Source organism: Phyllobates terribilis, unplaced genomic scaffold, assembly GCF_046119375.1.
Source record: "Phyllobates terribilis strain yellow unplaced genomic scaffold, ASM4611937v1 Scaffold_4__5_contigs__length_816908805, whole genome shotgun sequence".
NCBI lineage: Eukaryota > Metazoa > Chordata > Amphibia > Anura > Dendrobatidae > Phyllobates > Phyllobates terribilis.
The window spans coordinates 309,534,069-309,557,062 of record NW_027362764.1 but is presented as its reverse complement, the minus strand read 5'-3'; the positions used below and the strand labels follow the sequence as shown (position 1 = coordinate 309,557,062).

The 22,994-nt window shown below is 41.1% G+C and overlaps 1 protein-coding gene across 2 annotated transcripts in view; it reads right to left on the bottom strand.

Moving 5' to 3' along the window:
* Positions 1 to 16,361, bottom strand: part of LOC141265364 (protein MON2 homolog) — a 53,577-nt gene extending 37,216 nt beyond the window's left edge. The window contains exon 1 of one of the 2 annotated variants that reach the window (XM_073678370.1): positions 16,008 to 16,361. In XM_073678370.1, the coding sequence (XP_073534471.1) occupies positions 16,008 to 16,121 (114 nt within the window). In that variant the 5' untranslated portion in view covers positions 16,122 to 16,361. The remainder of the gene's footprint in view (positions 1 to 16,007) is intronic. The other variant, XM_073678371.1, reaches the window with a different exon arrangement.
* Between the last annotated feature and the right edge of the window lie 6,633 nt (positions 16,362 to 22,994).

The following is a 22,994-nucleotide window of genomic DNA, read 5'->3' as shown; positions in this document are numbered from 1 at the left end:
GCAAAAGAAAATAGTATCTATTGTTTGATGTCTGACACTGGAGAAATTAGATCCAAACATGAAACTCGAGCCCTCACTGAAACTGTATAGGTAGGGGCTGTGAAGCAACATGCAAATAAATGGAGAAAAAAAGACAGGACAGAAAAGCCAACCTGGTCACCTCATATTGCTGACATTCATACTTGTCAGATGAACACAGAGAATGAAGGACAATGACATGTCCAATGAGCCACTGGGTTATAAAGCACATGAGTGCGGCCATAGTGCTTACATACAGCGGTGTATCACACAATGACAAGGAGTCAGCGGCTTTATGGCATCCAATCTCTGCCAATCCGGCACCGATGGCAGAATCTGTTATGCTATTAATATCAGTCATAGAGATGTGAGGACAGATGTATACAAGGTTGTAAGCAGCCACTGTGTATAGGAATATACTGCAAACCAAACTCTGTGGGTCGTTTCTATTGATGTCCCTACACCATTCCCTGGTGGCCCTCCAAACAGGTCAAAATGGTTCATGGTTCCAGGACAAGAATATAGGGAGGACACAAGGTCACCTGCCCTGCAATCTCTACATTCGGGAGCTAAAGGCCTTCCAAGAATTCAGACGTCTCTGAAAGTCTCCTGAACAGAACTCAACAGCCTCACAGGCCAATAAAACGCTATTGAGTTTGGGTCAGGATTGAAGCGACCACGTCTGTACATCTCAATCCATACATGGACTCGGTTTCACAGACGTCTGAATTCGGCTTTAGGGTAAGTTCACACTGAGGTGTTTTTTTTCAGGAGTTTTTGGACCTCAAAATGGGCGGAAACTCTCCAAATCCTCCTGAAAAGTTCAAGTTTCCGCTCCAAACCTTCACCAAAAACAGTGTGAACACAGCCTTAGTATAATCGCATAGAGTTTTTTTCATATGGATTTTGAAGATCAAAATCCACATAGAAAAATCTCTGTGTGAACATATTCTTACAGTATGGTTCCATGGGATGATTTGCTCTGGGAGAATGAGCAGCAAAACCCATTGTGTGCACATGTGAGCACTGTTATGCTGCAGAGTTTATGTGTGGCGTGTGAATGAGACTTTTCACAAGCATTGAGCTGTCGGCTGACATACGGCTGTATGGGGAGAGGAGCGATAAAAGGATTGCACGTTTACATTCATTGTTAATTATTTTTCAGATTTTCACAGGAGATTCCACCTTTTCAGTCTGCAGGTCAAATCCCCAGAAAAAACACAACTGCAGAAACATCTGAGATTTCCAGTGAGATTCACATCGGAAAAAAAATTACTGGCGTAGATATCTCTATAGCCTCCATAGTCACACGAGCCTATCTGTCCTCTATGTGGCTGCTGTAAGGTGTCTGACATTCTGGGGTCTATAGGATGGGACAGAGGGCGCGCCTGATCCAGCCCTGTATGGCGCTGCGTGTCCCTGGTTTAGAATATCATTTGTTTCTACTTAGGTCAGTAATATTCTAATGAAAGATGCACTCCATATAGGACACACAGTACAGGGAACGTATAGATCACATCGCACACACTGACCAGATTGCACATACACGCAGGGCTCTGGAGTCGGAGTCTTGGAGTCGGAATAAAATGGACCAACTCCAACTCCTAAAATATAAAATAAATTGGGTACAGTAATTCAATGCAGTTTGTGGGGAATATTTTTTTCATAAGAATTTGGGAAAGTTATGAAATGTCCTATAAATGTCTGTCCTATTCCTGATCTAAAGGTCTAGACTTTTAGCTGAGATGAATCTGTGCTACAGTAAATTTATCACTTACACATGAGCCGTGTATGAGGGAGTCGGAGAGTCGGTGTCAGGGAAATTGAGGAGTCTGAGGTTTGGCTTACCGACTCCACAGCCCTGCACACAGATCGCATCCCACTAAATTAGAATATCATCAAAAAGTTAATTTCAGTTTGTCAATATAAAAAGTGAAACTCATATATTATATAGAGTCATTACAGAGTGATCAATTTCAAGTGTTTATTTCTGTTAATGTTGATGATTATGGCTTACAGACAATGAAAACACAAACGTCATTATCTCAGTAAATTAGAATTAAGAAAAAACACATGCAAAGGTTTCCTAAGCGTTTACAAAGGTCCCTTAGTCTGTTTCAGTAGGCTCCACAATCATGGAGAAGACTGCTGACTTGACAGATGTCCAGAAGGCAGTCATTGACACACTCCACAAGGTCCCAGAGCCCCAATTTTCATTTGGAAATCAAGGTCCCAGAGTCTAGAGGAAGAGTGGAGAGGCCACAATCCAAGCTGCTTGAGGTCTAGTGTGAAGTTTCCACAATCAGTGATGGTTTGGGGAGCCATGTCATCTGCTGGTGTAGGTCCACTGTGTTTAATCAAGACCAAAGTCAGCGCAGCCATCTACCAGGACATTTTAGAGCACTTCATGCTTCTCTCTGCCGACAAGCTTTTTGGAGATGGAAATTTCATTCTCCAGCAGGACTTGGCACCTGTCCACACTGCCAAAAGTACCAATACCTGGTTTACAAACAACAGTATCACTGTGATTGATTGGCCAGCAAACTCGCCTGACCTTAACCCCAAAGAGAATCTATGGGGTATTGTCAAGAGGAAGATGAGAGCCACCAGACCCAACAATGCAGATGAGCTGAAGGCTGCTATCAAAGCAACCTGGGCTTCCATAACACCTCAGCAATGCCTCAGGCTGATCATCTCCAAGCCGCATTGATGGAGTAATTCATGCAAATGGAGCCCCGACCAAGTATTGAATGCATTTTATATGTGATACACCAGGTATACAGGACACCTCAATTCTTATTTAACATAGGATTTCATTCAAGTCCTCACTGTCCTAGATGCAAAACTAACATAGCAGATATGCTTCATATGACGTGGAACTGTCCTACCTTGGTGTCCCTTTGGAAGAGTGTTGTAGCAATGATTAACAGGGTTTATTGAATTGACATAGAGCTTTCACCATTAGTATGTATATTGGGATATGCTGAAGATCTGACTATTGATTGAATACAGTAAAATTGCGGCGGCACGTATGTTATATATGGCAAGAAAATTGATAGCCCAAAAATGGATAGCAGATCAGGAGCCTATGATATCAGAATTTATTGATAAAGTTGGCTGGCTAGTAAATTTGGAAAAAGGTATATACCTAACAAGAGATGCTATCTCCAAATTTGACAAGATATGGGGTCTATGGATTGATGGTTCTGGTTTGACATCTAGGGAACTGAGGAGATTTTGCCTCGGCTTGCTCTGAGTTACATTTATATGATGCCTCAAATTAAACTTCTTTGAAAATTAACTAAAATGTTATTAGCACTTCCACAAGTTATATGTAATTGGATTTACTACTGTTTCTATGTACAAATATTTGTTCAACTAATTATGCTGGTTTTGCAGAGCCAAGATGTATAAATAACTCATGCTTAATGCTTCTTGAGGTTTGGGGGTGCTGTTTTTTCCTTTTTTTTTATTTTTATTTTTTCCTTTGCGAAAATCTTTATAAAAATCAATAATAAACATTTGAGTTAATGAGTTTAAAAAAAAGGTATTGAGTGCATTTACTGACAGGTCTGTGGAGTCGGTAAGCCAAACCTCCGACGACTCAATTTCCATGACTTCGACTCCCTCATACACAGCTCATGTGTAAGTGATAAATTTACTGTAGCACAGATTCATCTCAGCTAAAAGTCTAGACCTTAGATCAGGAATAGGACAGACATTTATAGGACAATTCATAACTTTCCAAAATTCTTATGAAAAAATATTCCCCACAAACTGCATGGAACTACTGTACCCAATATATTAAATATTTTAGGAGTTGGTCGATTTTATACTGACTCCACAGCCCTGTTTACTGAACATTAAGAGAACATTTCAAATTTAAAAAAAAAAATTTAAAGCCGTTGTTATAAAGTATTCTAATATACTGAGATAATGACTTTTGTGTTTTCATTGGCTGTAAGCCATAATCATCAACATTAACAAATAAACACTTGGAATAGATCACTCTGTTAGTAATGACTCTATATAATATATGCGTTTCACTTTTTGTATTGAAGAACTGAAATAAATTAACTTTTTGATGATATTCTAATTTAGTGAGGAGCAGGGGTGGATTAAGAGTAGCCAGGGCCCCGGGCAGTTTAGAACGTGTGGGCCCCTGGGTACCCAATGGATCACGTGACATGTCACATGATCCCTTTTTGATAGATCATGTGATAGGTCATGTGAATAACATAGAGGAGCTCTGGTGCATATCTGTAGATGGAAAAAGACAGAGATAGTGGCGTGCATACCGCACAGCGCAAAATTTTCCCTTGTGTACAGCACTATATAAAATAGAGCAGGGGTGGGGGTTAATTTTCCCACCCACTGGGCTACATGAGAGACCTTGACTGTTGTGGAGGCCGAACCAATAGGCTGAAATTAATTATGCTCAATATTAATATATAATTATTTTTTTTTACATTATTTATATGACTTAATATTGAGCACAATTAAGTATGTGAACATCCCCTATATAGCCCCCTAGATACAGTACGAGGCCGCACGTAGCCCCCTAGATACAGTACGAGGCCGCACGTAGCCCCCTAGATACAGTACGAGGCCGCACGTAGCTTCCTATATCCAGTATGAGACCGCACGTAGCTCCCTATATCCAGTATGAGGCTGCACATAGCTCCCTAGATACAGTACACATACACGCAGTCTTGTACACACACGCAGTCAGGCAACAGCAGGCATGCGCATGCAGTCACATACACATGCAGACACCAGCAGGCATGCACATGCAATCTTGTACACACACGCAGTCACACACAGTCACGCGCATGCAGTCACACACAGTCATGGATACACATGCAGAGTTGCACATTACGGGTCGCAAAAATGTGCACACACAAACATATACAAAGACACATACGGACAAGCAGATTTGAAGATGTACACAAAAATACATATAAACAGACATATCACACATACATAGATATACACACAGACACTGTCACACATGCATGACACTCACCATCCCTGCTCAGCTTACTTACAATTCTGCATTGTGTGTGTGTGTGTGTGTGTGTGTGTGTGTGTGTGTGTGTGTGTGTGTGTGTGTGTGTCATATATACATATAGACACACACACATATACATCTACAAATACATACACACAATTCAACATACATAGATATATTCACATATATACAACCTCAGATACATACAAATACATTATCCCAGCTTTTACATCCCTTGATTGGAGCATCCAGACACATAGCGCTCACCTGCTGAGCAGCTTGCCTCTGTTCAGGTCCGGTCCAGCCCACACTCCTGGTTGGGATCATGTTATTCAAGTCTCCCGCGCTCCGTAACATGGAGGCTCGCAGACACGACCGCGCAAAGCATAGTGTGTCACGCTGCTGCGTCTGCTATACCATGATGCCGTCGGCGTGGCACAGCAGCGTGTAGAAGTACAGTTTCAGCCGGTGGCTGATAAGACAGCAGGCCCCTCAACAGTTGGTTGGGGACCGGTGCAGCCCTCCTCTGGTCAGCACCGGAGTCACAGGAGATCCGGTGCTCAGGCCAAGAAGGCCCCGGATATTTGATTACAGCTGTGCACAAAACATTATAATGAGGGCAATCTGGCCATGGGCCCCTCCGGAGCCTCGAGCCATGGGCGGTAGCCCAGATTGCCCTCATTATAATCCGCCTATGGTGAGAAGCACCTGAAGATCACAATCACACAGATGGACTGCGTCGCACTCATAGATCACATATAGACCACATTGTCTGGTAGCGCACCCCTCCTTGGTGCCCCTGTATTGCCCTTCTAGTATCGTTCTTCTACCAGCTGGAGTTACATTATCGCCATCTGAATATTTTTAAAAAATTCCAAATAAAAGACATTTGTTTTTACTATTGAAGTCTGTGGAGCTGGATCATCGTTTTTCCTAATACATATATCATATCACATACATGGACCATGTCACACACACACAGATCACATTGTATATACAGATCACAACACACACGTACTAAGTCGCACACATAGATCACATGACACATGTGCTGCGTCGCACACAGAGATCACATATAGATCACATTGCACACACACAGAACAAATATAGACATTGTATACATATACAGGGCCGGACTGGAACGGAAACTCAGCCCTGGCATTTGGGAGCACACAGGCCCACCCAGTGAGTGGTGAATGGGAAATATTTTCATCGCATTTTTTAAATAAAAATTGCCGCAAACTTCACTTTATTGTTGACAGACAAAACTGAATTGACATAATGTAAAATATAAATTTTCCCTCCATGAAAATGTTAATTTCTTTCAACTGGAGGGATGGACATATTTGTAATACAGAGCTCCATGATCCCAAAAACTCTATTTTTGATAGTACCAGAAAAGTGAAAGAGATGTCTGAAATCTCATGGAAAAGCAGCTTATTTTCCCTTGCAGATTTGAAGCAGTTTCATGTCTGCAGCGTCTTATTCTTTCAGTATTTTTGCGTTTTTCACACTTTCTAAAGAACGGGAAAAAATCTCTTAAACGCAGCAATATCAAGGCAATTTTCCTGCCAAGAGACATGTTATTGGTGCAGAAATGTCTGCAGCAAATACTTATCGTGTGCACATTCCCACGTCATTTCATTGTCAGTAAACATTGCAGACTATGGGCTGTTATCTTTACTAGATCCTGACTTCAACAATGATCCTGAGCAGGAGAAAGGTGCATTTACACCGGCCGACTGCAGCTGTTAAAGCGGCTTTCCATCGCTTTATTATGTAACTGTAAGTATGGGATTTCCACAGTTGCAGTTACACGCTGAATAGATTCTCATCATCTTCTCTCAATGACAATTTAGTCAGAATATGACCACAATTTAGCGCAATTCACATTTCTGCAGTGAGGTGACAACAGCTCCAACCGGCAAGCAGAGCCGAATCCTAACATTGTATGTACTGCACACTCCGCTATTCCGGAAGCCGTACTACTTGCTGAAAGTTTCCTATGGGGTGAAAAAACCCTATAACGGCTGTAACCATTTTTAAAAGAGTAGTTACAATACAGCTAAGAATAGATGTGCCGGCCATTCTTCCCTTTTTATGTTATATAGAGTTCCTCAATACATTTATGTCATCCCCCATTAACTTTATCATCTTTCCTTACAAGTATGTCTTGTATCTTAGCTAAAACATGGTAGTAAGTAGCACATTAAACACTTTTATAATGCGTAGTGTATAATCACTGCATATTTCCAGGTTACGTGCTTCTGATGACTAATTCTGCCAGGTAAATAGGAAAGAGTTCTTTACAGTTAGAGCAGTCAGACTGTGGAATGACGACCACAAGAGGTAGTAATGGCAGACACTATAGCAGAATTAAAAAAAGGTCTGCATACTTTAACCACTTCGCACCAGAGCCTGTTTTTGCCTTCGTGACCGGGCCAATTTTTTCAATTCTGACCACTGTCACTTTATGAAGTAATTACTCTGGAACGCTTCAACGTATTCCCCTGATTCTGAGATTGTTTTTTCGTGACATATTGTACTTCATGATAGTGGTAAAATTTCTTTGATATCACATGCGTTTATTTGTGAAAAAATTGGAAATTTGGCGAAAATTTTGAAAATTTTGCAATTTTCAAACTTTGAATTTTCATGCCCTTAAATCAGAGAGATATGTCACACAAAATACTTAATAAATAACATTTCCCACATGTCTACTTTACATCAGCACAATTTTGGAACCAAAATTTTTTTTTGTTAGGGAGCTATAAGGGTTAAAAGTTGACCAGTGATTTCTCATTTTTCCAACAAAATTTACAAAAACATTTTTTTAGGGACATCATATTTGAAGTCACTTTGAGGGGTCTTTATGACAGAAAATACCCAAAAGTGACACCGTTCTAAAAACTGCACCCCTCAAGGTGCTCAAAACCACATTGAAGAACTTTATTAACCCTTCAGGTGCTTCACAGGAATTTTTGGAATGTGGAAGAAAAAAATTAACATTTAACTTTTTTCACAAAAATGTTACTTTAGACCCAATTTTTTTTATTTTCACAGGGGTAACAGGAAAAAATGGACCCCAAAATTTTTTGTGCAATTTCTCTTGAGCGTGCTGATACCCCATATGTGAGGGAAAACCACTGTTTGGGCGCACGGCAGGGCTCGGAAAGGAAGGAGCACCATTAGACTTTTTGAATGTAAAATTTGTCTGAATAATTAGCAGACACCATGTTGCGTTTGGAGAGCTCCTGATGTGACTAAACAGTGGAAACCCCCCACAAGTGACACCATTTTGGAAACTAGACCCCTTAGGGAACATATCTAGATGTGTGGTGAGCACCTTGAACCCCAAGGTGCTTCACAGAAGTTTATAATATTGAGCTGTAAAAATAAAATTTTCACATTTTTCCCACAAAAACGATTTTCATCCCTTAATTTCCCATTATCATAATGGTAATAGGATAAATTGCACCATGAAATTTGTTGTGCAATTTCTCCTGAACACGCCGATACCCCATATGTGGGGGAAAACCACTGTTTGGGCGCACGGCAGGGCTCGGAAAGGAAGGAGCGCCATTAGACTTTTTGAATGTAAAATTTGTCTGAATAATTAGCAGACACCATGTTGCGTTTGGAGAGCTCCTGATGTGACTAAACAGTGGAAACCCCCCACAAGTGACACCATTTTGGAAACTAGACCCCTTAGGGAACATATCTAGATGTGTGGTGAGCACCTTGAACCCCAAGGTGCTTCACAGAAGTTTATAATATTGAGCAGTAAAAATAAAATTTTCACATTTTTCCCACAAAAACGTTTTTCATCCTTTAATTTTGCATTATCATAAGGGTAATAGGATAAATTGCACCATGAAATTTGTTGTGCAATTTCTCCTGAACACGCCGATACCCCATATGTGGAGGCAAAACCACTGTTTGGGCGCACGGCAGGGCTCGGAAGGGAAGGAGCGCCATTTGACTTTTTGAATGTAAAATTTGTTTGAATAATTAGCGGACGCCATGTTGCATTTGGGGAGCCCCTGATGGGCCTAAACAGTGGAAACCCCCCACAAGTGACACCATTTTGGAAACTAGACCCCTTAGGGAACTTATCTAGATATGTGGTGAGCACCTTGCACCCCCAGCTGCTTCACAGAAGTTTATAATATTGAGCCATAAAAATAAAATTTTCACATTTTTCCCACAAAAAATGTTTTCCTTTCCCTAATTTTGTACTATCATAAGGATAACAGGATAAATTGCACCATGAAATTTGTTGTTCAATTTCTCCTGAACACGCCGATACCCCATATGTGGGGGAAAACCACTGCTTTGGTGTACGGCAGGGTTCGGAAGAGAAAGGAGCGCTATGTTGGCTGGGATAGGCAGCAGACACCATGTCACATTTGAAGAGTCGCTGACATGCCAAAACAGCAGAAACCCCCACAAGTGACCCCATTTTGTAAACTACACCTCTCAAGGAATTCATCTAGGGAAGTAGTGAGTATTTTTTAATTTTTAAATTTATACCATTGGGCAGTGAAAAAAGCATAATTATATTTTTACCACAAAAAAATGTTTTACCCTCAGATTTTACATTTTCAGACAGGGCAATGGGTAAAAATGGTGCCGAAATGTGTCACACAATTTCTTCTAAAAGTGGCAATACCCCATATGTGGCTGTATCGTACCGCTCAGCCATATGGCGAGATCTGGGGGGGACGGAGTGCTATTTGACAATTGGAGAACAAATTATTGTAGAATAGGCATTTGGATTTGGGAGCACAACATTTTTTGAATTTCTTTTGGGGGACAAGGGCCATTTCGCTTTTCCAGAGCCTTTCTGCTACCAGTAACTTGGAAGTCCCTTATATTTTTAACAGATGACGGACCTGAGTGGGGACTAGCTTTTTTTGAGGACTGAGTTGAAGCTTTTATTGGGAACATTTTACGTAACATTTATCCGGCGCTCTAGGCTGAGCACTTACATCGGGGTTTCCATCTAATTTTCCAAGTGATGTAATTCAGATGAAACCCCTGCGGGATCCATTCACTGTAATGAGGCAGCAGAGTTACTCTGGACTCCGTCTGGCCTCTGTTTAGCGGTGTCCTTTTTTTCAGAAGTGCACAAAACTGTGGCCAACCGCACTTTTATGCACGCCTAAAACAAATGACACCGTGGGATCACAGGCCAGACGGCATCCACAGTGGCCTATATCTGCCTCATTACAGGGAATCTTCCGTCATGGGTTCCGTCTGAATCACGTATTTCAGAGATTTACACGGAAACTCTGGGGTAAGTGCTCAGCGCAGAGCGCAGGATAAATGTGAGCAGAGCCTTACTGCGATCGTTGGGAGACATAATAAACAAATCAGTAGCAGGTGAAGAATTGGTTTTATTTATTTTTTACGCCGTTCCTAGTGTGATATACTACTTTATTCTTCGGGTCGGTGCGATTACAGAGATACCAGATTTATATCGGGTTTTTATGATTGACAGCTGTCACACACTAACAGACGCTTTTTTTTGCAAAATCTAGTTTTTGCATCGCCATATTTTGAGAGCTATAATTTTTCCATATTTTGGCCGACAGAGTCATGTGATGGCTTGTTTTTTGCGGGACGAGTTGACATTTTTATTGGTACCATTTGTGGGTACGTGACATTTTTTGATCGCTTTCTATTCCGTTTTTTGGGACGTAAAATTAACAAAAACAAACAATTCAGGAATTGTTTATTGAGGTTTTTTTTTATGCCGTTCTGCGTGTGGTAAAAGTGATCAGGCAGCGTTATTCTTCGGGTCAGTACGTTTACAGCGATACTACACTTACAGTATTTTTTTTATGTTTTGGCGCTTTTACACAATAAAACAATTTTATAGAAAAAATATTTTTTTTGCATTGCTTTATTCTGAGAGGTATAACTTTTTTATTTTTTGGCTGATGGAGCTGTATAGCGGCTTGATTTTTGCGGAACAAGATGACGTTTTCAGCGGTACCATTTCTATTTCCATTTTGCTTTTTGATCGCATTTTTTTCCACTTTTTGTTTGGCGATATGAGGAAAAAGCATAGTTTTTTGCTCCGTTTTTTATTTATTTTTATTACGGTGTACACATAAGGAGTTAATTAGTGTGACAGTTTTATAGCTAGGGTTGTTTCGGACGTGGCAATACCAAATATGTGTACTTTTTTTATTTTTGCATAAATATATGGATTTATCGGTTTAATATTTTATTTATTTATTTTTATTTATTTTGTATTTTTTTTTAAACAGTTTCAAAACATTTTTTTTTACATTTTTACTTAGTCCCTGTATGGGACATTAATTTTTATTTTTCTGATCCCTTATCTCATGTAATGTAATAGACATGTATTACATTATATGAGATCTTCACTGACTGTTTCACAGTCTCCTGTCTGGCATCAGCTACAGGCTGAAGCCAGACAGGAAGGACACCATATATGGCAGAGCTGGAGGCGGTCATGTGACCTCCAGCTGCCATAGCAACGCCAGGTCCTGAAAGCAATCAAGGGATCGTCGGAGAGGTAAGTGGACGACCCCCTCTCCTCCTGCTGTCTTCTATATGCCGCGATCACTATAGATCGCGGCATATAGAAGACAGCAAAGGGTTAACATCACTGGGACCTGATCTAATCAGGTCCCGATGATGTTCCCTGTCAGAGCTAACGCTCTGCACCGCTCTCACAGCGCTTGCAGGACCCTGGGGGTCCTGAGCACTGCGAGACCACCCACCGTTTTTAAACGTCCGCGCTGCACAGAGCCCAGGCAGCGCCGACGTTTATCTACAGTGGGCGGTCGGGAAGCGGTTAACAAAACATGACATTGTGAGTTATAAATAATCAAAGTTAGACATTTTCTATTACTAGAAGATAGTTTGAACTTTAAAGTCCTAAATCTTTTTTCAACGTATGTAACTATGTAGAATGTACATTAAGAAAATGCTTCAAATGCAATTCCCTAATATTATTTTACAATAATTTCCTCTTAAAGGAGGTGTCCACTACTTTTACACTGATGCCCTATCCGTAGGATAGGGCATCAATGTATCATCGGCCGGGGTCCCGCACCCGGCACCCCTGCCGATCAGCTGTTATCAGTGTCGGTGACCGCCGGCAGGAAGTGCTTACCTGCAGTGCTTGGCCGTCAAGTTGTAGTGGCCGGCGCTTGTTACTGCACATCTGCCTCTAATTCAATGGGAGGCGGATGTGCAGTACCCTGCGGTGGCCACTACAGGTGGACGGCCAAGCACCACAGGTAAGGACATCCGGCCGGTGGCCGCCGGCACCGATAACAGCTGATCGGCAGGGGTGCTGGGTGAGGGACCCCGGCCGATGATATATTGACTACCTATTGAGCCTGTTCTACGCCTGGGTGGCGAGCAATTTTATTGGTATATGGTCTCCCATGCTGGTATTTGTGCTGCCTCCATCCTGTTATGTGCTGCTCTCACCCCCAATCCTGGTATGTATGGCCCCCCTCACGCCCCAATCCTGGTATGCATGGCACCCCTCACGCCCCAATCCTGGTATGCATGGCATTCCTCATTCCTATCCTGGTATGTATGGTACCCCTCATCCTGGTATGCATGGCACCCCTAATCCCCAATCCTGGTATGCATAGCACCCCGCATCCCCAATCCTGGTATGCATGGCACGCCGCATCCCCAATCCTAGTATGCATGGCACGCCGCATCCCCAATCCTGGTATGCATGGCACTCCGCATCCCCAATCCTGGTATGCATGGCACTCCGCATCCCCAATCCTGGTATGCATGGCACTCCGCATCCCCAATCCTGGTATGCATGGCACTCCGCATCCCTAATCCTGGTATGCATGGCACTCCGCATCCCCAATCCTGGTATGCATGGCACTCCGCATCCCCAATCCTGGTATGCATGGCACTCCGCATCCCCAATCCTGGTATGCATGGCACCCCGCATCTTCAATCCTGGTATGCATGGCACCCCGCATCTTCAATCCTGGTATGCATGGCACCCCTCATCCCCTATCCTGGTATGCATGGCACCCCTCATCCCCTATCCTGGTATGCATGGCACCCCTCATCTCTATTCTGGTATGTATGGTAGCCCTCATCCTGATATGCATGGCCCCCCTCACGCCCCAGTCACGGTATGCATATAGATCACATATAGACATTGTCTACACACACACACAGATCACATATAGACATTGTCTACACACACACACACACAGATCACATATAGACATTGTCTACACACACACACACACAGATCACATATAGACATTGTCTACACACACACACACAGATCACATATAGACATTGTCTACACACACACACACAGATCACATATAGACATTGTCTACACACACACACACAGATCACATATAGACATTGTCTACACACACACACAGATCACACATAGACATTGTCTACACACACACACAGATCACATATAGACATTGTCTACACACACACACAGATCACATATAGACATTGTCTACACACACACACAGATCACATATAGACATTGTCTACACACACACACAGATCATATATAGACATTGTCTACACACACACACACAGATCATATATAGACATTGTCTACACACACACACAGATCACATATAGACATTGTCTACACACACACACAGATCACATATAGACATTATGTGATCTGTGTGTATACAATGTCTATATGTGATCTGTGTGTATACAATGTCTATATGTGATCTGTGTGTGTATACGATGTCTATGTATACACACAGATCACATATAGACATGGTATACACACACAGATCACATACAGACATGGTATATACACATAGATCACATACAGACATGGTATATATACATAGATCACATACAGACATGGTATATACACATAGATCACATACAGACATGGTATACACACACAGATCACATATAGACATGGTATATACACATAGATCACATACAGACATGGAATACACACACAGATCACATACAGACATGGAATACACACACACATCACATATAGACATCGTATACACACACACATCACATACAGACATCGTATACACACACACATCACATATAGACATTGTCTACACACACACACACAGATCACATATAGACATTGTCTACACACACACACACACAGATCACATATAGACATTGTCTACACACACACACAGATCACATATAGACATTGTCTACACACACACACAGATCACATATAGACATTGTCTACACACACACACAGATCACATATAGACATTGTCTACACACACACACAGATCACATATAGACATTGTCTACACACACACACAGATCACATATAGACATTGTCTACACACACACACAGATCACATATAGACATTGTCTACACACACACACAGATCACATATAGACATTGTCTACACACACACACAGATCACATATAGACATTGTCTACACACACACACAGATCACATATAGACATTGTCTACACACACACACAGATCACATATAGACATTGTCTACACACACACACAGATCACATATAGACATTGTCTACACACACACACAGATCACATATAGACATTGTCTACACACACACACAGATCACATATAGACATTGTCTACACACACACACAGATCACATATAGACATTGTCTACACACACACACACACACAGATCACATATAGACATTGTCTACACACACAGATCACATATAGACATTGTCTACACACACAGATCACATACAGACATTATGTGATCTGTGTGTATACAATGTCTATATGTGATCTGTGTGTATACAATGTCTATATGTGATCTGTGTGTGTATACGATGTCTATGTATACACACAGATCACATATAGACATGGTATATAGACATAGATCACATACAGACATGGTATACACACACAGATCACATACAGACATGGTATACACACACAGATCACATATAGACATGGTATATACACATAGATCACATACAGACATTGTCTACACACACAGATCACATACAGACATGGTATACACACATAGATCACATATAGACATCGTATACACACACAGATCACATATAGACATGGTATATACACACAGATCACATACAGACATGGTATACACACACACATCACATATAGACATCGTATACACACACAGATCACATACAGACATGGTATACACACACACATCACATACAGACATGGTATACACACACAGATCACATACAGACATCGTATACACACAGATCACATACAGACATGGTATACACACAGATCACATATAGACATGGTATATACACATAGATCACATACAGACATTGTCTACACACACAGATCACATACAGACATTGTCTACACACACAGATCACATACAGACATGGTATACACACACAGATCACATACAGACATGGTATACACACACAGATCACATATAGACATGGTATACACACACAGATCACATACAGACATGGTATACACACACAGATCACATATAGACATGGTATACACACACAGATCACATACAGACATGGTATACACACACACATCACATATAGACATGGTATACACACACACATCACATATAGACATGGTATACACACACAGATCACATACAGACATGGTATACACACACAGATCACATACAGACATGGTATACACACAGATCACATACAGACATTGTCTACACATACAGATCACATACAGACATTGTCTACACATACAGATCACATACAGACATTGTCTACACACACAGATCACATACAGACATGGTATACACACACAGATCACATACAGACATGGTATACACACACAGATCACATACAGACATTGTCTACACACACAGATCACATACAGACATGGTATACACACACACAGATCACATATAGACATGGTATACACACAGATCACTGCAGGGTGCCGGCTCACACTGGCAGCACAGATTCTGAATGGCAAGGAAGCACACACTTGTGATGAGGGGCTTGATCTCTGCTCTCGTTACCTCTTTGACAGGAGGGAACTTCTTCTTGCACTCCATGGACAGACCCCGCAGGTCACTCTGCATGTTCTCCAGGAGCTTCTTGATGGCCTCGGGGCTGCTGGTGGAGGAGGACATGGTTCCAGCTTATGACTTGGTAGCACAGAGGAGAAGCGGCCCAGGAGCTGTCCTCGGTGCGGAGCCAGCAGCCACCCTTCGGTTCAGGCTCCTAGAACATGTCCCCGGCCGGGCACAGAGCTTTCAGCCCCTCGGCTCGGCCATCAGCCGGACTCCCAGAATCCCCTGCTCCCCGCACTGACACGTAACAGCCGCTTCCGTAAACACAAGCTGGCCGCGCAGGCGCAGTGTGGCTTTCCCGCAGACCTGTCAGCGTCTCTTTTCGAATCACAAGTGTTCGTGAGTGTGGTCGTGGGCTAGGAAACATGACGGCTGCCTACTAGTCTTCCTGTTACTCACTCTGCCATGGCCATTCTAGTATTGCTAGTGTCATTTATAAACGAAGGTATCTGCAGTGCTAGATAATGTATATACATCTATATATATATATATATAGCATCTGACGGAGGCTCTGCCACACATTCTGTAGAATGATTGAAACGATCGTGATTGGATGATCTGCTTGTATTGTATGTGTGGTACTGAGATCCATCACAGGTGATGAAACATTGCAGCGTGATTTGCTCTCCGGGCTGGACCCTGACTGCCCCCATTAGTTCATGTTGAAAGTCAGAATGTTGGTGTGAACAGAGCCTTAAAGGGATTGTCCGGCCTTAGGGGACAAGTCTGTGAGGTTTCTCCAGTGCCATGAATGGGGGGCACGTGACCACATATTTGCCCATTTTCTGGAGGATATGGAAAGAGCGGATAACTTACTATTTGGGGAATCACCCTTTAACACTTGTAAAACCAAAAAATACTTTGAAAAAAGTGTGTCCTACTCTTCAGATATTATCTTCGGTCCTGCAGCTTCAATTTTTGTGGGAAATAAGTGCTGTGTATGAAGGGGGCTGGCTGACCGGCTCATTTTAATACATAAAACTGGCCTCTTCTCTCTCATGCAGATGCATAGACACTAGACAGAAATAACTTTCTCAGCTACTGAAATGAGCAGTCAGCCAGCCCCCTTCATACCCAGCGCTGATGACACGCTAACGCAGTTGATGGAGAAACCTATATGGAAAGTTTTAGGAGAAACTCATAAGGTTTCACATGTTTGCCAGTTTTGATCAAATGAGGGAGTCAGTCGATTGATCGGAGACAAGAAAAACACAACCAATTCTGTCTGTGTCCCAGACTTGTCTGCACTCAGATGCCTGGTTACAAGTTTTATTACAAACCACAAAGATAAGGAAAGTGGAAATGGCTTACATTACGTTACCTAAAAAGGAAGATAAATTGGGAAAAACAAAGTCGTAAATTATGTATTCTGCTAAATTCCTTAGACTGGTTATAGCTAGTTTAACTATAGTTTCCGAACAAAGGAAAGCTTCATACAGAAATAGCTCTGTATTAGATACAACGAAATAACACTTATAAAGCTAATATTAAAATACAAAATTATCAATTAGATGTACAGTACAGACCAAAAGTTTGGACACACGTTCTCATTTAAAGATTTTTCTGTATTTTCATGACTATGAAAATTGTACATTCACACTGAAGGCATCAAAACTATGAATTAACACATGTGGAATTATATACTTAACAAAAAAGTGTGAAACAACTGAAAATATGTCTTATATTCTAGGTTCTTCAAAGTAGCCACATTTTGCTTTGATGACTGCTTTGCACACTCTTGGCATTATCTTGATGAGCTCCAAAAGGTTGTCACAGGAAATGGTTTTCAGTTCACAGGTGTGCCCTGTCAGGTTTAATAAGTGGGATTTCTCACCTTATAAATGGGGTTGGGACCATCAGTTGTGTTGTGCAGTAGTCAGGTGGATACACAGCTGATAGTCCTACTGAATAGACTGTTAGAATTTGTATTATGGCAAGAAAAAAGCAGATAAATAAAGAAAAATGAGTGGCCATCATTACTTTAAGAAATGAAGGTCAGTCAGTCCGAAAAATTGGGCAAACTTTGAATGTGTTCCCAAGTGCAGTTGCAAAAACCATCAAGCGCTACAAAGAAACTTGCTCACATGAGGACCGCCCCAGGAAAGGAAGACCAAGAGTCACCTCTGCTTCTGAGGATAAGTTTATCCGAGTCACCAGCCTCAGAAATCGCAGGTTAACAGCAGCTCAGATTAGAGACCAGGTCAATGCCACACAGAGTTCTAGCAGCAGACACATCTATACAACAACTGTTAAGAGGAGACTTTGTGCAGCAGGCATTCATGGTAAAATAGCTGCTAAGAAACCACTGCTAAGGACAGGCAACAAGCAGAAGAGACTTGTTTGGGCTAAAGAACACAAGGAATGGACATTAGACCAGTGGAAATCTGTGCTTTGGTCTGATGAGTCCAAATTTGAGATCTTTGGTTCCAACCACCGTGTCTTTGTGCGATGCAGAAAAGGTGAACGGATGGACTCTACATGCCTGGTTCCGACCGTGAAGCATGGAGGAGGAGGTGCGATGGTGTGGGGGTGCTTTTCTGGTGACACTGTTCGGGATTTATTCAAAATTGAAGGCATACTGAACCAGCATGGCTACCAAGAGCATCTTGCAGCGGCATGCTATTCCATCTGGTTTACATTTAGTTGGACCATCATTTATTTTTCAACAGGACAATGACCCCAAACACACCTCCAGGCTGTATAAGGGCTATTTGACCAAGAAGGAGAGTGATGGGTGCTATGCCAGATGACCTGGCCTCCACAGTCACCAGACCTGCTAAATATCGAGATGGCTTGGGGTGAGCTGGACCGCAGAGTGAAGGCAAAAGGGCCAACAAGTGCTAAGCATCTCTGGGAACTCCTTCAAGATTGTTGGAAGACCATTTCCGGTGACTACCTCTTTAAGCTCATCAAGAGAATGCCAAAGCAAAAGGTGGCTACTTTGAAGAACCTAGAATATAAGACATATTTTCAGTTGTTTCACACTTTTTTGTTAAGTATATAATTCCACATGTGTTAATTCATAGTTTTGATGCCTTCAGTGTGAATGTACAATTTTAAAAGTCATGAAAATACAGAAAAATATTTAAATGAGAAGGTGTGTCCAAACTTTTGGTCTGTACTGTATATGTATATTTAATCGTCTAAAATAATAAAGTATAAATATTTACCATAACACAGTAAACTCTCTCTTGTGCTGGGGTTGTTGAGCATTTTTAACCCACAGGTGCTTCTCAGAACTTCATAACATTTAGATGTTGAACAACAAAATAATTTTTTCTAATAAAATGGTGTTTTAGTACCAAATTTTTAATGGAGAAAATAATATTTTAATAATTTGTTAAAAGGAACCTGTCAGGTCCCCTGTGCCCCCAGAACCACCAGCAGTTGTGTCTGCATAAATAAACACCCTGCCTAACAGACCCAGAAGTCTTCTTCACTTCCGATCATGAGCAGAGGGCTTCTCTGAAGCCGTCACTGTTACATCCGACTACAAAGGGATCAACGCAGTGAGGGAAAGAAGCCCCGTGCATGCGCGAGGTATGTATAGCGCTGGCGATGACACCGACACTTGTAACAGGGACATGATAACAGGCTAAGTGGGCATTTTTAACCCACAAACTACATTACAGAATTTTATAAGATTGGGCTGTGGAAAAGTAACATTTCAGTGGTAAAACTGTAATTTTTTATTAGCTGCAAATTTTTCACTTACATAAAGGTGGATGAAAATGGAACCCACAATTTATTGCAAAATTTCTCACAAACGTGCAGTGATATACATGTCGTCGCAAACTACTGTTTGGCTATATGGCATGGCTGAGCAGGTAGGAATGTAATTTGCGCCATGTTTTTTTTTTATGCAGAAAATTGCAAATATGCCAGTGTAGTGCCCGTCCATTGTGCCAAACTTGTGCTTCTAGAGACACGCACCCTATAAGGCACTGATCCCCAACCAGTCTTACTTTGAGAGCCACATTAAAGGGAACCTGACAGTGGATACATTCTGCCCGATGCATGAGCAGCATGTATCTGACACTGGCTGTATGATTTCAGCTATTTATGTCTGACTTGGGAGACTAGTTGGAAAGGTGGTTCCCTGGCAGAGAGCTGGGATGTGTGGTAGACAGGGTAGGCACGCACTTAGGAGGTGCCCGTTGAAAAAAAAAGAAGAAACTGACATAGCTGTGCCTGCGGCTGCCTGCTCCTTCTTCCGACCATAGAAATTCAGCACACTGACCACCTGTGCCCCGTCCGGCTTTCCCTCCCTGCACTCAATTGTATATTGAGAGGATGTGTGGGGCACCGTGTTGGGATGTGCTGCAGAAGACCGGAGAAGATGTAAGTCTGCAGAGACGAGCTGTAGCTGTGAAAAGTCATCAAAGTGTCTGGACAAAATGGAGGCGAAAAGAAAGAGAACCACTCAGAGAAGATGTCACCTATAAGATACCTGGATGTATATGTTTATTTGTAATTCTGACTGCGTCTCATCACTACTGTGGTTCCTGTATAGTCTACAGTATGATGATGGCTGGTAACAAAACTTCCAGTAACTCCTTAACATTGTTTTAGGAACATACTGGAAGTTGTAGGGTCATTTGACACAAATGGCTGACCTGACATTACAATTGACTGCTGTACTAAGCTTGGTTCTTGTCAAGTAATTATACTGTTTCTGGTAGTGTATTCTTGTACTGACGGGGGTTCTGGTTCCGTATTCATGTACTGATTGTGGTTCTAGTAATCTATTGTTTTAGGAACATACTGAAAGTTGTAGGGTCATTTGATACAAATGTCTGACCTGACATTAAAATTGACTGCTGTACTAAGCGTGGTTCTTGTCAAGTAATTATAGTGTTTCTGGTGATGTATTCATGCACTGATGATGGTACCTGGTGTCATATTCATGTGCTATTGATGGCTTTGGTGTTCTGTTTATGTACTAATGATTATTTTGTTTTTATATTCATGTACTAATCATGGTTCTGGTGATGAATACATCACCAGAACCATTAGAAGTAGGCGAGTACAGCACCAGAACAACCATTAAAGCATGAACATTTCACCAGAAATATCATCAGTACAGGAATTTGAACCTTTAATGGTCCCCATTATAGTTAAGCTAGATTAGTTTTCCTGACTATCCTTGGGGCTGACATTTAAAATACAGGATGTCAGGGATGAATGTCTCTAATTTTGAAATTGCACTGCCTGTTAAGTCACACCCATAAAGTACACTTTTTATTTTTACTTTTGCTGGCAATTTTTTGGTGAAAAGGGTAACAATTCTAGTGGATGTGGTTGTCAGAACTTGATAACTGACGCATGCTTTAGCTTGCTCTCTGTCCCATTCCTTTGCTTGGGGGTGAGGGAAGGGACGCCGCTGGCTTCATCTGCTTAAGGCACAAAAATACCTTGTCCTGGGCCTGTCCACGGCTATTATACTATGTTTTTCTTTGATATGCCTCAGCGCTTCACAGTTAAACATATATGGCTGACATGATACAGGGAGTGTCTGATGCATGCTGCCCGTGGATCGGGCCGAATTTATTATCTGTCTGGTTCCTTTTTTTTGTAATAAAAACCACCCACTTTCTTTGTTAATATTAGCAAGTTTAGTAGATCTTACACTAACGCCACCCAAACTCCCCATTGTAAAAATAGCATAACATGGAAACAATTTTAACTTTGTTTGAAAAACTCCTCAAAATGTATTAATTAAAAAAATCTACCAATCTCCGTAATGGAAATTGCAATTCAAAAAAATTCCTTACTAATTTGTAAAAGAACTAGAATTAACAATTTATTGGAGATAATAAATAACTCATTTATTTCATTTGAAGAAATATAAACAAACTACAATATACCGACTCCAAATATAAAAAAACTTTAAGAATAAATTTAAACTTCCTATATCCTTACGAAAATAGGAATTTGTAATCTTCTCAATTAACCTTCTAATGACCAAATTTGGAAAATAAATTTTATTAATTTAAATTTCATTAAAAAGTCCAATATTAAAAATTGGGAAAAAATTCTTGATGTTATATTTATAGAAACACCATGGTTGAAAGCTTTAAATTTGACATATACAAATCTGGGAAATTTAATATGCAATTGTCTCTTCAGAGAGGAAGAGGACTTGAACTCTATAGCGCCACGTGTTGGAAGCAGCAACCCTACAATCAACCCTTTAACGAATCTTGCAATATGACTTAGGATAATAGCCAAATCAGAATCTCAATGTGCAGACTATAAGAGAGAAACATTTTAAAAGATACTCTATTAGATGGTTACTGTGATGGTGTGATATGGTGTCTGGGACTTCATTCTGTCTATAGTCATATTTTATTGATTTTAGGAATGTTGTCTTGTTGCTCTGTATCATTCTGTGTATTCCCTGTATCATCTATATGGAGAAGTATCTGGAGCCACACTGCCATATCGATCTCTAAGCGGAGGATTGTGACTCTCATCTCCCGGAGCATTTATCCCATTACTGGACTGTATCCGTGTTCCTGGTCTATTTCATCCTCTGGGTGGTATAATGTTTTATGGACCTTTCGGTTTGCATGTAATAAAGATTCTTGAGACTGTTCACTCATCTCTTGCTCTGTTGATTGTGCGATACTGGAGTAGGACCCCGTGACAGTTACCATGGTATAAATCCTTTCCAACCAGGTTAAATCTCTATTTTTTTCAAAATATACAATTTGACTTTAAAATTCCATATACGTAACCTCATTTTTCCTCTTTAAAATATACATTTTGTTATGTTTTTGTAACAATAAAAATTTCTATAAAATATTTGTTCAAAGTTAAGCTTTTTGAAAATGGAAACTTGCCTTGAGATTTCCCTTCCCCTTTTACTTTATTTTTCCACTCATTTACCACCATGTTAATATATCTTTTTCTATGTTATAAGAAAATGTT